The sequence below is a fragment of the Yarrowia lipolytica genome, chromosome 1D (assembly GCF_001761485.1).
Source record: "Yarrowia lipolytica chromosome 1D, complete sequence".
In the NCBI taxonomy this organism is placed as follows: domain Eukaryota; kingdom Fungi; phylum Ascomycota; class Dipodascomycetes; order Dipodascales; genus Yarrowia; species Yarrowia lipolytica.
The window spans coordinates 2,208,217-2,223,884 of NC_090773.1; the positions used below are offsets into that span (position 1 = coordinate 2,208,217).

Sequence of the window (15,668 nt, forward strand, 5' to 3'; positions counted from 1 at the left end):
ATTCTGACAACCATACAAAAAATAACATTTGTATGCATCAAGAGGATGCAACTTTCATTCTACACCTCCAGACTCGCCAGACCCGCTGACCTACCCTCTACGTCGCCAATATGACCCTTGCCGCCTGTCAAAAGAGAGCTCTTGGTGCGGTGGAGACGGTTCTGGCGTCGGTTCGTGTTTTCCAGCACTCCCGCGCCCAGCATACCGCTTCTGCGTCGTCATCAGCATCTGGATCGAGCAAAAAGTTCCGACCTCCTACTCCTCCAGCGGGTATTCCGCTTTCGAAAATCTTCAACAACTTGTTCCCGCTGAGCTACTCGGAATCGTTTCAACAGTGGCGAGACCGAGACGAGAAGGGCGACACTGCTCAAGATGCTGTCCTGTCCATGATGCCGTTCTACCCCAACAGAGAGACTCAGTCGGTGGTGGCTCGCACGCTGCCAGGTGGCGAACAGCAGGATCTGTACCGTGAAGGGCGTGTGATTCGGACCCCAGTCAGTGGGTCTGAGTTCATCAACGAGTTTGAGATCAGCCAGTACAAAGCCGATGGTACCTCTATTGCAGATCAGGACACACATCACATTATGGTGTTACATGGCTACGGTGCTGGGCTGGGATTCTTCTTTCGCAACTTCAACGCGCTTTCCAAGATCCCCAACTCCCAGATTCACGCGCTGGACCTCTTGGGCTACGGTTTGAGCTCTCGGCCGTCTTTCCACATCAGATCGAACCCACGCACTTTGCTGTTCAAGAAATGGGAGGAGCAGGTGACGATAGCCGAAAACTTCTTCCTGGACTCGATTGAGGAGTGGCGCCAGAAGAAGGGCATTAAAAAGTTCAGCGTGGTGGCTCACTCGCTTGGTGCGTATCTCATTTCCGAATACGCTGTCAAGTACCCAGGTCACATTGACAAGATTGTTCTGGCCTCTCCAGCAGCTGTCTCACACACTGGAATGCAGTTCCAGCAACAGACTGACAGCAATTCTGACAAGGGAAAATTGTCTAACAAAAAGGCCTCCCTCAAAGACATTTCTCAATCTTCCATCGATACCAACCCCACATTTACTACAGCCGAGTCGAAAATCCCCAAGATTCCGCTGTGGTTCAAAATTGGCTGGGAACTCAACTTTTCACCGTTTGCCCTGGTGCGTCAGACCGGCCCTCTGGGTCCCCGATTTGTGTCTGGGTGGACCTCCCGAAGATTCCCTATTGACAACCACACCACGGAGGAAGAGAGCAAAGCCATGCACAAATACACGTACGAGATTTTCCGACGAAAGGGCTCTGGAGAGTTCTGTCTCAACTACCTGCTCGCTCCTGGAGCTGTTCCTAGACGGCCTCTCGTGGAACGGGTCCATAAACTGGGCGAACTGGGTATCTCGACCACCTGGGTGTATGGCTCCAACGACTGGGTGGACGTGAATGGAGGCCACGAGAGTGCCAGACGAATCAAACGGGCTGGAGGTCATGCCGAAGTGCATGTTGTGCCCGGAGCTGGTCATCAGCTGTACATGGACCAGCCCAGCCGGTTCAACGAGATTGTTGTGAATTTCCTTCGACGAAACACCTCGAGCCACTAGAACATGGACGCACACAAGCGCTTAGGAACTCATGTGGAAGTGTTGGTATCGCTGTCTCTAGAGTACCCCGATACTTCTGATCACACCCTTCTGTCCTGTCATCTCTTCAACCACCTCTGGGCATGTACAATACCACCACAACCCCTAGCCTTCTCCTCACACACGGCCCAAGATGAACCTCCAGCAGACTAACTAGAACATAGATATATATTAATAATAACACATTATAACATTGACCTCACACACACATTCAAGATGAAACGTCCATGAACATTTTTGAATGTCTCAATACTACATTGCAGCGATAGTCAAGCCCCCGCTTAGTAATGGAAACTCTGGAGATATTACGTGCTCGTTAATATATCAACTAAAAAGTAACAATACAAATATTTCTGTCCAAATCAATGACCTAAACGAGACATCAATCTCGCTCACACTGTTTACACTCATGATTGCTTCTCATGCACACTGATTATGCACCTATCAGGCACATGTCTCAAATGTCTCAAATGTCTACAATACGCGCTCATCGTAAAAACACATACATTACTGTAATATATATAAAAAGATATGCAAAACTGTCAGAGGGTTTAAACACTCTAAGACTGCTCGTAGCACTCATCAATTTCCTTCTTGTTATCATCCACAATCTTCTTTCGGTTGAGCTTCTGGGCAGCAGTCAGGTAGCTGTTCTGAGGAGTCCACTCGCCAGGCAGCAACACAATGCCTTGCAGCAGCTCAATGCCGGACAGACCCAGAGATCGGCCGGTATCGAGCATGTCCTTGAGCACAGCCTTGACCACCTTTTTGTTGGAGCAGACGGCGTCCCAGTCGTCAGAATCGACGCCCAAGCTCTGGGCAAGCTTCTTGGTGGGGCCCTCGTTAGGAATGACCAGAGCAATGGGCTTGACTCGGTTCTGGTCGGCGTACACACACAGGTTGGCCACGTACGACGACGATCGGTACTGTGTCTCGAGCTTCTCCAGAGCAATGTACTCTCCGTTCTGGGTCTTGACGAGGTTCTTTCGTCGGTCAATGATTCTGAGCTGGCCATTGGCGGTCCACTCGGCAATATCACCGGTGAGGAAGTAGCCATCGTCGGAGAACGCCTTCTTGGTCTCCTCCTCGTTCTTGTAGTACTCCTTCATCACGACGTTGCCCTTGATGCACAGCTCTCCCTGGTTGTTCTCGGCGAAGTAGCCGGCTTCAGGCACGTCAATGAGCTTGAGGGTCACGGCGGCGGTGGGCTCACCAATGGTGCCAAAGGCGTACGATTTAGGCGACATGATGGTGGTGTTGGCTGTAGTCTCGGTCAGACCGCATCCAATCAGCATGGGACAGATGAGAGTGGTGATGAACTTCTGGGTGTCGACAGATACTGGAGCACCTCCGTTACACACGTATCGGAGACAGCCTCCAGTGGCGTCCTTGACCTTCTTGAAAATGAGCGAGTCGAGGATAGATCCACCAGGGAGTCCGTTCTCGTCGAGACGCTGCTTGGCGGCAAATGAGGCCCAGAAGACCCGCTGCATCAGAGGAGACAGCTCCTTGATCTTGCCAAGAATACCCTTTCGCATAGGTTCCCAGACAGCGGGAACGCCGACCATGATGGTGGGCTTGAGCTCTCGAATGTCTCCCTTACAGTTCTTCATGGACAGATCGGAAATGGTCTTGACGGTTCCGTAACCCAGAGAAGCACCGCACCAGAAGGTGACCATCTCGAACACAAACTCGAAAATGTGTGCGAGGGGCAGGAAGTTGAGAAGCCGGTCTGTGTTGCCGACGATAGATCGGTCAATGATCTTGGTGACACCGGCCACAGAGGCGAGGATCTGCTTGTGCTGCAGAACCACACCCTTGGGGACACCGGTAGAACCAGAGGTGTACATGATGAAGGCCAGGTCCTCATAGTCGACCTCCTCCACGGGGTGGGGGTGTTCTCGGCCGAGAGCGACAACCTCGTCCATGGTGTAGATCTTCATATCTGGAACAATCTCCTTGATGGCGTCAATCTCCGTGTTTCCGGCCTTCTTGTCGTCGGGGGTCAGATCACCTCCGTAGATGATGATTCGCAGATCGGTGCCCTTCTTGAGAGAGACCTTGAGAGAGCTCAGCAGAGCCTTGTCGGTAAACATGATGACCGAGTTGGTCTCCTGGAGAGATCGAGTGAGACCCTCCTCTCCAAGAGTGTCGTAGGCAGTGACAATGGGAATACCCTGAGACAGAGAAGCCAGGCCAGAGAGCATCCATCGGTGGGAGGTCTGGGCGTAAATGTGCATCTTCTCCTTGGGCTTGATTCCGAGGTGTCGAAGACCAGCTCCATAATCATGGACCAGCTTAAGGGCCTCCTTGTATGAGAGCCACTTGTAAGGGCCCATCTCAAAGTACTTCCATTCCTTGGGCACCTTCTTCTCCACTCCGTCCACGACCTTGGTCACCTGTTTGGTCTCCACGTGGATGTCGATGGTGTCTCGCCATCCCATGGCCTTTCGCTCGCTGTTGATCTCGGCGTACTTTTTGAACAGCTTGTAGACGGTGGTCAGGGACGAGTCGTTGTCGGGGAAGACGACAGGGGCGTCCTTGGCAATGACGTTTCGTCGGGGGGCAGTCTCGCCAGGCTTGGCGGGGCCGACCTCCACCGACACGGGCTTTGAGGAAATTGTGTATCCGACCATTCTTTGTTAGTTGTTGGAAAAAAAAAGGAGGGGGTTGGTATAGAGAGATTATGCCGTGGGTTGCTTTAAAATTGAGAGAATGTATTTGCGTATTTGCGTCATGCAACCCAGTGAGGCATAAAGAGATAAGGTGGCAGGACTGGGACAAAGTGGCAACAGACTGCTCGTTATTAGCAAGCTAATTCTGATTACCTGCCGCCCAAATTATACCCCTCATCTCTCCAGGACACGTCATTGTCGTCACCCACACTGCACACGAGCACCGCAAACACATTGCTCGTCGCCCACAAATCCCACTCCTCGCGATCCGTCCGACGTTGCTAAAGTCTGTGTCTAACAACTGTTGAGTAGTGTCGTGCAGGAGGACGTTGACTGTGAGGTAGCCGTCGCTCCCGCGCACGCTCTCGACCCCGGGCTCTCGCCACACACCCATTGTCACCCTCAGCGATACTCACATGAATACTTTCGGTAGTTGTGGTTATGGGGAGCCAGAAAACAGAGCGACCTGGCCGCTTTGTATATACTCTGTGTGGTGCTGGTTAAGGTTTGGCTGTGCGTCTAGGTTTGGGAAAATTGTTGGGGATGCTATCTGCTGATCACTTGGTTCAACAGGGAGCGTGTTAGCTACAGGAGTAGCGGAAACGGCGTGAGTTAGCGGGATCTGGGTGAGGATGACTCAAGCGGTTATGAGCCAGTGGGCTGGGCTGTGAAACCTCACGTTTCCGACCTCGCTCACTGCCTCGGTACTTGACCCTTGGCGTAAGGCTGGCCTTCAAGGTGGGGAATGCGTTTGTCGTGCGAACCTGAACCGTAATATTTGGGGCAGGCTAACGTGAGGGGTGACGACGGATGAGAGAGGAGACTGTGGAGGAGGCTTATCATGTGATGGAGGGGTAACCCGTGTGATTTACGTGGACACAGGGGAGATGCCGACGTTTTTGACGTTTTCACGGGTTTTTTCTGTCATCAGAAAAGCGTTTGAATCGTCCCGTAACCACTCCCTCGAGCCTCTGGATTGCCACACGGTAGGCCCCTCATCACCAATTTACCTGTACCAAGTTAACTTTCAGAGATGCGTACGAGTGAGATGAGCAGACCAGAGTGCGTGGGTGGACAGGACCGGGAAATGCGCAACCATTGGCATACATATTTTTGTCAACCCGTGACCAAGTGGACATGGGCCTCACAGTCTCTTGGCCTCTTGGCTCTTTGTGCACGGCCTGATGCCGTTGCCCTCCACCCCCCCCGGCGTGTCTCTGACACTCAACATAATGCTAAACCGAATCGGAGCTAGACTCGGCATGTGATGCCAATCCGGGGCAAGTGCAACTGAGACCAGGTATTGTCGTCGTGTGTCGACAGGTTCACAGCTCTCGGTCTGGTGCGGTACCAGTGCTGCATCTCCGTGTGGCATACAATAGGCAATAGGTACGGTGCTAGACAGTAGCCTTTGTCTAGTGTGGGGGCACCCATCTAGCTACAGTACAATACGACAAATCGACAAATCGACAAATCGCTACAGTACGGCCAATCCCTACAGAACGACAGACTCCTACAAGGACGAGTACGATACTAGTACAATTAGTGACTGGCTTAAGTCCTTGTCCTCCCATGAAACCCGCCCGCTCCAAACACGGTGCATCACCAAAGCAACTTGAGCCAAGCGACCTAAACAGCTGAGGTTCCGCCCACCCAGGTGCATGGGTAGGGGCCAGGATTTGCTCTCTTAATTGAGTGCCCAGAAGACACCAATCTTGGGTGCTAATGCCCAGATGCCGGTAGACGCCGTAGAAGCGCCATTCGCGGCCAGAGCGGCGGCTAGATTGGTGTTTGGCTCCCTCTAGCCCTCGGTCTGAACCTCGGTACAAGTGGCGGTACTGTATGGCACTTCCACCACGAGCACTTAACAATCCATTGTGTTTCGTATTGTGTGCTCATGTACGGCGGGATCTGATTGTGTTGTTATAAGACGAGTGTTTGTATTCATTGTCTAACAAGGGGACAGTCAAACAAGGCGCTGCATTCACGACTCCGGAAACAAGTCCACAACATGTCACTGCTGGGATTGTACCGTCCGTTACTGGCACTGCAAAACGGCTACCACAATATGGGGGCGCTACCTAGCACTTTTAGCCTATGAGGACTGTTTTTTCCAGTCTAACACCCCCCTGTTTCAGAAGAAACTACTGTATCTCAACGCTACTACTGTACAGGGCGAGTACGAGTGTACCAAACGGTCTACCGTCGACAGTACAAGTGGCTATTTCCTACTCCGGCCCTTCGTTAAGCTCTCTTCGTATTTGTTGCGTCTAATTTTGACACGAAACAAGACATCTGCAAAAACAGGCAAACCATCCTCCTCCTCCAGCCCCGATCCAGAAGCCCTCCCCAGGATTCTTGTCTGGACGCATGTAATTTACGACTCTGCGTCGCTTGTCATTCCGCGCCTGCACTAAAGGGCTATATACGAGCTGCACTACTTGTAGTTACCCCAAACCACTCATAACATGCCACAACTGGCCTCTGCGGTCCAGCCACGCACCGAACAGTGACAATGGCCGTCACTGGAGTAAAGCAACTGAACGTGTTCAGACCAATGCTTTGTTGGCACTGGACTCATTAACCCCGTCGGTCATCCGTCAATCCCGTCGGTCATCCGTTGGGCTCGGATGGCTCTTGGATCAATTGACAGTCGTTTATGGATGCAAAGTTGGAAGTGCATAGGAAATCTCACTTGGAGTTCTGTGGATGAGGAGTTTAGGGCTGTTTTTGAAAGAAAGAACTCGAAGCAATTGTTTTCTCATGAGAGAACCAACTGGGGAGATAACACTTTTCCCCCCAGCCAAACGGCAGATTTTTGACCCAACCAATAAAACTCATGGTGTGCATACTTCTATGGTATGTACTGTATGTACTGTACATACTGGATTTATGTACATACTATATATACAACCATAAGTATCGCAATAGAGACACTGGTGAAGGGTTTCACAGCGTTGATATATAATACTCGTAGCCATAAAAATCTTTCATCAGCCTGTTTCAATGTTATTAAACAAGTCTGGTTACTCTCGCCTCACTCAATGACCCATACGAGCATCTTAGCACAACTGCCTTGCCCATTGTATCATATTACTTAACTTCAGTTGAAGTAGTTTTTTCATTACTTGACTAATTCACCTACAACCCAAGTACATTCCTCCCAACGCAACAGCAGGCTAACAGACCCTTACAAGCAGCGACGCAACATTTCGTTGTATGCAAACAATCCAAACGACACTTGACAAAACACTATATACGGTGCCAAAAAACTCCAGAGTAAATGCCAAACACATTATAGCACCCGGAAAAGCTCACAGCGAAAATATTCAACGTCGGCCACATCTCCAACTCCAGATATCCTCCCTTCCTCTCTCAGTTACCCTGCCGCAGGAACCTCACAGCAAAAGTCTAAATATTTTAGAAGACCCAAAACACAAACACAGACCCACAGGGCCAGAATCACCATCTAGCACGACACAGATGTCGTCCAATCTCAGCGGCTATCGACCATTGGGCTCGCGATCACCCACCAAACAGCCCCGCTCCAATCCCTACTACGGCCGGGGCGTGAGATCGGCCAATTCGGGCCGTGTGGGCAAAACCACAGCCGGTAGCAACTCCAGTTTCTCGTCCAGTTTTGCCAACACAAGCGGAAACACGTCCTTCTCGCGGGCCAATCGCTCGGTCAACCTGGATGCGTCGATTCTCGGCGATGTGACCGTCAACCGGTCGCTTTTGAGTAACATTTCGCTGGTGGGAAGCGCCTCTACTGCTGGAGGAGCAGCCCGACACAAGACGTACAACCCCGACATCCGTAAACTCGTGATCGAACGCAAACGCGAGCCTGCAGACATTCTGTTTGGCGATGCTCCTCCCATGGGTCGAGCTCGACGACAGCTCACCAACGGAGACCTGACACGGCGGGAAAACTCCATCCTGGACGAAACATCAATCTACGCTACCCCAGCCAAGATTAACCGAACCATTGACAATGCCACCTTTGACATGACCGCCGAAACTACTTCTAATATGTCCATGGCGCCTTACCCTGTCAACAACCATCAACAGCACCGCTTCCACGGGCCCATCACAACACACGAGGGACGTCACAACACAATGACCACCGTGAGCGAGGAGGGAACACCCGCAAAGCTGCCCTCGGATTACTGGATGTTCCCGTCGCTGGAGACGCTCAAAACGTACACACCCGAGCAGCTCAAGAACGTCGAGGGACTCAACATTGGCCGCAAGAATTACGGATACATCAGCTGGCCCGGCACAATCGATCTGTCTGAGACAGATCTGGACTCGATCCTCGGCTTCCTCGTCATTTTCTCACTGCGAGCAGTGGTAGTTTACGCCGATGACACTAACAAGCCTCCTCTGGGCCAGGGGCTCAACAGTCCCGCTGTGATCACACTCGAGCACGTGGCCAAGGTGGACCGACGGGGCAACAAGCTGGTGGACCCAACGAACCCTCGGGTTATTCGACACAGACAGCAACTGCAGAAGAGCATTGAGAGCAAGGACGGCAAGCATTTATCCTACGACCCTGCCTCGGGCGTGTGGGTCTTCCAGGTTCCTCATTTCTCGCGATGGGGGGTTCCCGATAGTGACGACGAAGACGACGAAGACGGCGAAGATGAGGGCGACGAGGACGACTGGCAGGAAAAGGCAGAGCAGGAAGAGGAGGAGGGAGAACAGGTGGATCGTGAGGAGGACATCCGGGGTGCCCACAGCCAGAAACCATACACACAGGCTCCTCCATTGGTGACGAGAGCAACTAATGCTTCTGCTGCCACCAACACTGCTGCATTCAAGCCTGCTGCATCTGCTCCTGCATCAGCCTCAAAGGCTGCTCCTGCACCTGCCTCTGCACCAGCTCGAAAGGCTGCACCGGCTCCTAGACACAACCAAAAGGCTATTCCTGGAGGATGGTCCTGGACAGCACCCGTGGAATCTGACGATGACGATGACGATGACGAGTACGACAACGACTATGAGAAGGAACAGGGAGAGGAGAATGACGAGATGCTTGAAGACCAACTCGAGGAGGATGACGAGATGGAGTACGACGACGAGTTTGCCGAGGATCAGGACATGTCCCCCGAGACACCCGACTCCCAGGATTCGTCTGACTACGAGAACTTCCGCCAGGAGTTTGCCGTGGTCAACATTGACCAGCATGTGCGGCCTATCTCGAACAACTGGCTCACTCAGCTCAAGTTCTCTGCCCAGGCAGGGTCTCCCTTGTTTGTGGACGCCGCAGGCAAGCCCCTGGTTGATATTGTTAGCAACGGCTCCAAGGAGATTGTCAAGATCGACCAGACTGTCAATCTCGACAATCTTCTATTTACAAACACCCTGGTGAACGTGGCCGAGGAGGAGTACAACAAGGCTGCTGAAAAGCTGCGTCTTCCCTCGTACTCGGCAGCTGTGGAATCGTCGTTGGCAATCTTTCAGCCCAGCGGCCAGCTGGCTGTCAAGCTGCCCCATAGTGATCTCACAATTGGCACTGTCAGCAAACTGTGCAACTTTTCGGAGAATGCGCAGGACGACAACTTTCTGGGTTCAGTCAAGGAGGACATGACTGCTGCTGACAGAAACAACGGCTACCCGCGGTACTCCCTCGAGTCCGTGCCTGCTCATGCGGAGCTCAAGGGCACCGTCTACTCTTTGGCATCCATTCTTTTCCAGTCTTCGACTGCTCTAGGACTGTCAGAGTACATTGGATCGGCTCCTGTGGATGGTCTTCAGGCGAGAGAGCTTGAGGCATCTCTGCGAAAGCAGCGGTTGTCACAGTGGTGTGAGAAGGCTGTTTTCGAGCAGGTGCAGAGCGAGCTGGGTGACAATTCCGTGGAAAATATTGTGACTCTTTTGACAGGCAACCGGGTCGATGAGGCATGCGCTGCTTGTCTCAAGACCAACAACGTGCATCTTGGTGTTGTTATTTCCATGATGGGCTCTTCTGCTTCTGCGCAATCCACTGCACAGGCGCAACTGGACCACTGGCAGAGCACTAACGCCATGGATCTCATTCCCGACTACACCCAGCAGGTGTACCAGCTTGCCGCTGGCAACATCGACGTTGTTTGCAAGGCCCGCAAGCTCGACTGGCTGCGTGAGTTCGGTCTGCGGCTCTGGTTTGGCCGAAACCGAGACATCTCGGCCTCAATTGCCCAAATCCAGTCCTCTTCGTCCGATTGGGATCTGCGTCTGCTCCGTCTGTATGCTGGAAAGTATAACTTGGAGCAGACCTTGACCGGAAAGGCCTTTGATACCGCTGTTCCGTGGGTCCTTTGTGCATTCTTCCTTCAGGGACATGCCAAGGAAGCCCCCGACACTGCTGATCGGCTTACTCTCCAATACGCTGCCCAGCTGGAGTCTATGGGTCAAGTGGAGAACGCTCTGCTTGTTCTTGGTTTTCTGGTTTCGGATTCAGCGTACGCCCAGGCCATCACCAAGCTTGTAGCTCGAAACATCGTGGCGTTGCGTAAGCTGGATCTCCGCAGCTACCGAATCCACCCGCAACTCCTTTCCGAGTCTGAGGCGCTGTTGGCTCGATACGAGAACCGCCCTGTCGATGAAGTGCGGTACTTGTTGGACGCCGAGCTCTGGGGTGCTGCCAACACCACTGTTCTCAACGATGTGGCTCCTCAGGCGGTCATCAAGGGTGATGTTCAGTCGCTGGAGGATGTCATCATGCAGTTCCCCAGCCCTGAGCGCCACATTCCCACATGGAAGGAAGGGGGAAAGGTGTACCTAGATTACGCTAGGTTCAAGCTGAGCAAGGCGGTGGATGTTCTTGAGCTTGCAAACGGAGTGTCGCACATGTCCAAGGCCCTTGAGGAGAAGAGCCAATTTGAGACACGGGTGGCTTTGCATGTCATGTCTGACGATATTCAGCGGTCACTGCTGTTGGCTCCCACTACAGATGATGGTACCAAGGCGCTGGAGGTGCTCAACGAGGTGACGCTGTCGATGAAACAGTGTGTTTATAGTGCTGGAACTCGCTTCAAGGCCAGTTTTAGTTAATGTATTTATGTACGATTGAAGATTTCGAATTCGGACATCAGGTTTGGATGTATGATGGAGCAGTTGCCCTGTAGAGAAGTGAGCAAAAACAACAGTTGAATATGGAACGTGTCTCCTTAAATCATTCGACTTTGTGAATCAAATTTGTATCTTCAGTATTGATGAAGCGCGCGCAATAGATGGATGTTCATCATATTAAAAATATATATATTTAAAGTTCAACATGCGAAATAATGCTATGGTGATTTTTACAGAGATACACCAAGTGAGCAACACACCCGAGTTACAAATGACATAAAAAAAGAACCAAAGATCACCTTGGCTTGTATGGACGACACCGGAATCGAACCGGGGCCTCGCGCATGCTAAGCGCATGTGATAACCAACCTACACCAGACGCCCATGATTGGAGTTTCGCGTGGAACATGGCCTAACTAAGTTGATGTTTCGAAAAAAAAAGTGCGCAAAAAAAGCGAAAGAGAGGAAATATCGGTAATCTGACAATAGAAATGAACTCCGAACGGCCATTTTGATATATGAGAGTGTATTAATTTCAGAAAATGCTTCTGAAGAGGACATTAGAGAGTGCGAGATTGGCGTCTGCCGTCAAAAAGCTTGTCCATGTTTTGGTAAAGTAATTTCCAACCAATGTCCCAACCGCTTGAAATAAATGATAATGCATACAATTCGCAATATCTCAGAATATTGTATGATCAGGTGTATTTTTTGTTGTATTTTAGTTATAAACTTGCTAATTACCTATCCAGTAATCCCCTCATTATGTTTCTACGTCCTCTGCGTCATCGGATTTGCACCCCCAGCATAACTTTTATTTCAACTAAACTCCTAACTACTTTGACTTTGGGTAAGTAAATGCAACTGTCTCTGTAAAAAAGAGATGTTTGGACGAGAAAATATCAAAATTGGAACAGAAAACAAAATAATGACATTGGATTGATATATTTAGCCTCAGATGTTGACTTAGTTGTAGCTTTAATGCAGTCCAAGTTTCACATTTGATCATTACAGCCTTCCCAGTCCAATTTTGCCCTTTCAACCAGTTTGAGCACTAGACCCCGAGTTCCACGATCGCACCCACTTCTGTCTGCCAATATATCATGTCCATTCCATATTTCCCGTCAAGCGTAACCAACCTGTGGTTTGTCAGCAGGCCATCAGTACATTCAAGGTTGCTTCAGAGGCCGTCACAGTCATCTCTCTTATCTTGACTCAAAATGTACCAAGTACAAACCTGTGTGTCCCCGAGAAAGGTTTTTGCGTGTAAAAATGATGATGCAATAAATAATTCTCCCCTAATTTGGAGTCTCGTAGACTACTCCTCTGTAGTACGATAGCGCGACTGGAAAACCCTTCAAGTTCCAGAAGCGGTAACAATCCCTCGTGAAGTTGGTGATTGTGCACCTGGGCTAAAGAACGTCCGTTTCAGCCCATGGTGTACGGCTTGTCCAGGTACTGTACTTGTAGATGCTTGCGCTCGATGTGCTGAAGTGTATCGAATTCAGCTCGATAAAGCTTTTGATTGATGGAGTGCCTTATGAGTAATGCTGAATTTCCATTTTATGGAGCACACGTCCTGCCATCACCAATGGAGAACATTCGTGGCTTGTAGAGTATGATTATCACAGCCTTGATTTTTCCACAATCAAAGACTCATCATGCTCATGACACTCTTGACGATTTTCATAGATCATCAGCAACTCCCTGGTGACATCCGTACACCTAGAACTTCGCCGCCGTATCGTGCCTTGATGGGACCGTTTCACGCCGCAGACATTTTGGCAGTGTTCCTTGAACCGTTTCCGTTGTTTGCCGTGTTTGGATGCTGTCCGTATTTGAAACAGCTTATACTGTGCGGAGGTCGAAACGGGATCTATATGCTTGGTCCTGGGCCATGTCATGAACAGTATCGTCCAAAGGACAGTAACCAATACAGCCATATACATGGCGTATTGTGTAGAAGTTGAAATGGTTGAATTGAAATGATCTTGAAATGATCTTAGTTGTCTTAGTTGCAATGACGTGTGTTACCGTACAAGTAAAAGTAGAGATGTTTGTGTTTGTATCGCTCCAGCCGAGTTTGTGTCCGCCCAGATGTTGTCAAGCCGCGCTGCGCACTGTGTGTGGCTGTTTGTTGTATCACTGGTGTTTGATGAACAGGTGTGATTGAGTTAATCGTGTTTGAGTCCCTCTAGTTCGAGTCACAGTCGTGTTTGTGTGACGAGCCGCTTCCGCCCCCGCCCGTATTGCGTCTGTGATGTGACACTCCGTGCTCTCAATGTGTCTTGTAGAGTACAAGTAACAGTGTCTCACGACGTGCGCTTTAGCGTTGTATACGAGCTGCATCCCGTAACTCTGACGATCTTCTTGAACTTAATTGGGCGCGATGGGATGGAGCCTAGAGACTTTAAACGAGGAGTTGTGAGTTATTTGTCAAGGGGAATCAATTATAACTATAAAATGAAACACATTGCACTTTTCAGAATCTTCTCACGCCTTCTATAACCCGAAATATCGTCGTCCAGTATTATTCCATTATATTACCCGGACTAATCTGGGGAAACGTGCATATTTGATAGGCACATAATGATGGAGAGGAGCTGGAAGTTGTAATAGACATGTAGCAGACAAAAAACTAAGATATCATGTATATCCAAGAGCCCTACATGCGTTTACGTCTTTCAGAATTCGAATAGACCGCAAACTGAACCTGTAACAGCCAAGACAGTTTCTCCGACCATCTAGGCTAGTTTGATTAGATGACAGATGAAGAAGTGATACGAGCAGCTGTTATACACCACAGTATTGGCAACAGTATGTACTGGGGCGACAGTGGTGAGGAAACGGTATAGAGGACTAACCCTGAGTGCTGTATCCATGTCCATAGTTGAAAATGAAAGGTACTGATGCGACACATTGAATGCAGTCTGTTGGCTATATATTAACAAGAAATTTGTTTAATCACTCGGACGCTGCACCATGAACTTTTCTGGTCTCTCAGCTACTGTACTCCCTCCAACACAATCTATCTATTAACACGTTTTATTTAGAAAAAGGACTTTGCGCCCCTTCTGGACTCCTGAATGAGGTGGGCGTCAGCAATGACCAGAGCGGCCATGGCCTCAACGATGGGAACGGCTCGGGGCACAACGTTGGGATCGTGTCGGCCCTTGGCAGCCAGCACACCGTCCTTACCGGCGTAGGTGGCAGTGGCCTGCTCCTGAGAAATGGTGGCCGGGGGCTTGAAGGCAATGTTGAAGTAGATGTTCTCGCCGTTGGAGATTCCGCCCTGGACACCTCCGGAGTAGTTGGTTCGGGTTCGGAACCGGCCGGAGGCCACGTCCTTGTAGAACATGTCGTTGTGCTTGGATCCAGACATGGCAGCTCCGGCAAAGCCAGAACCAAACTCAAAGCCCTTGGTGGCGGGGATGGACATCATGGCGTGGGCGAGAGTGGCTTCCAGCTTGTCGAAACAGGGCTCGCCGAGACCGACGGGGCAGTTCCGGATCACACAGGTGACAACTCCTCCAACGGAGTCATGCGAGTCTCTGTGCTCCTCCACAATCTTGACCATCTTCTCTCCGAGGGCCAGATCGGGACATCGCATGGGGCCGGTGGAATCAATGCCCTCTCGAGTGACGCCCTCCAGAGTGGAAATCCACTGCTCGTTGCTGGGAGATCGGTCCATGGAAACATCGCCGACCTGGGACACAAAGGCAACAATCTCAATGTCGTTGACAGCAGCCAGGTACTTGTCGGCAATAGCTCCAGCAGCAACTCGGCCAATAGTCTCTCGTGCAGAAGATCGGCCGCCTCCAGAAGAGGCCTTGATTCCGTACTTCTCCTGGTAGGTGTAGTCGGCATGAGAAGGTCGGGGGTAGTCGTCCATCTCCGAGTAGTCGTGGGGTCGCTGGTCCTTGTTCTGAACCAGCATGGCAATGGGGGTACCCAGAGTCTTGCCGTACTCGGTTCCACTCTGGATAGCAACCGCATCTCGCTCGTTTCGAGGAGTGGTCAGAGCCGACTGGCCAGGTCTTCGACGGGTCAGCTGGGGCTGAATATCGGACTCATCGAGATCCATTCCGGGCGGAACTCCGTCAACAATGCAGCCCACAGATTTGCAGTGCGACTCGCCGTAGGTGGTGACTTTGAAAAGCGTGCCGAAAGTGCTCATTGTGTGTGTTATGTGTGTGCAACTATAGATCTGAAATTTTCGAGCTTGATTTACTTGTACATTTTCAGGCTAGTGAGTCATGAAACTCTATTTTTTCGAGGAATAAACTGGAATTTGGAAGGAATATTGCTCGTGAGCCGATCA

General features: G+C 50.7%; 7 protein-coding genes and 1 non-coding gene across 8 annotated transcripts; 4 read left to right on the forward strand and 4 right to left on the reverse strand.

Moving 5' to 3' along the window:
- Positions 1 to 110: 110 nt before the first annotated feature.
- Positions 111 to 1,580, forward strand: YALI1_D22083g (uncharacterized protein; the record flags this gene model as incomplete). Its single annotated transcript, XM_502958.3, has 1 exon — positions 111 to 1,580. The coding sequence occupies one exon, from the start codon at positions 111 to 113 to the stop codon at positions 1,578 to 1,580; it is 1,470 nt and encodes a 489-aa protein (XP_502958.3).
- A 599-nt stretch (positions 1,581 to 2,179) lies between these two features.
- YALI1_D22124g (uncharacterized protein) lies at positions 2,180 to 4,255 on the reverse strand (the record flags this gene model as incomplete). The annotated part of the gene is made up of 1 exon (XM_502959.3): positions 2,180 to 4,255. The coding sequence occupies one exon, from the start codon at positions 4,253 to 4,255 to the stop codon at positions 2,180 to 2,182; it is 2,076 nt and encodes a 691-aa protein (XP_502959.2).
- A 1,454-nt stretch (positions 4,256 to 5,709) lies between these two features.
- YALI1_D22143g (uncharacterized protein) lies at positions 5,710 to 6,242 on the reverse strand (the record flags this gene model as incomplete). Its single annotated transcript, XM_068282750.1, has 2 exons — positions 5,710 to 6,113; positions 6,164 to 6,242. 2 exons carry the CDS (start codon positions 6,240 to 6,242, stop codon positions 5,710 to 5,712), a joined length of 483 nt encoding a protein of 160 aa, XP_068138851.1.
- Positions 6,243 to 6,305: 63 nt separating this feature from the next.
- On the forward strand, positions 6,306 to 6,979 carry YALI1_D22145g (uncharacterized protein; the record flags this gene model as incomplete). Its single annotated transcript, XM_068282751.1, has 3 exons — positions 6,306 to 6,327; positions 6,380 to 6,683; positions 6,727 to 6,979. 3 exons carry the CDS (start codon positions 6,306 to 6,308, stop codon positions 6,977 to 6,979), a joined length of 579 nt encoding a protein of 192 aa, XP_068138852.1.
- Positions 6,980 to 7,513: 534 nt separating this feature from the next.
- YALI1_D22157g (uncharacterized protein) lies at positions 7,514 to 11,332 on the forward strand (the record flags this gene model as incomplete). Its single annotated transcript, XM_502960.3, has 1 exon — positions 7,514 to 11,332. The coding sequence occupies one exon, from the start codon at positions 7,514 to 7,516 to the stop codon at positions 11,330 to 11,332; it is 3,819 nt and encodes a 1,272-aa protein (XP_502960.3).
- Positions 11,333 to 11,660: 328 nt separating this feature from the next.
- Positions 11,661 to 11,734, reverse strand: YALI1_D22199r. Its single transcript has one exon. It is a non-coding gene; the product is annotated as a tRNA-Ala (tRNA).
- Positions 11,735 to 12,567: 833 nt separating this feature from the next.
- YALI1_D22208g (uncharacterized protein) lies at positions 12,568 to 12,876 on the forward strand (the record flags this gene model as incomplete). Its single annotated transcript, XM_068282752.1, has 2 exons — positions 12,568 to 12,655; positions 12,710 to 12,876. 2 exons carry the CDS (start codon positions 12,568 to 12,570, stop codon positions 12,874 to 12,876), a joined length of 255 nt encoding a protein of 84 aa, XP_068138853.1.
- Positions 12,877 to 14,396: 1,520 nt separating this feature from the next.
- On the reverse strand, positions 14,397 to 15,524 carry YALI1_D22237g (uncharacterized protein; the record flags this gene model as incomplete). The annotated part of the gene is made up of 1 exon (XM_502961.3): positions 14,397 to 15,524. The coding sequence occupies one exon, from the start codon at positions 15,522 to 15,524 to the stop codon at positions 14,397 to 14,399; it is 1,128 nt and encodes a 375-aa protein (XP_502961.3).
- Between the last annotated feature and the right edge of the window lie 144 nt (positions 15,525 to 15,668).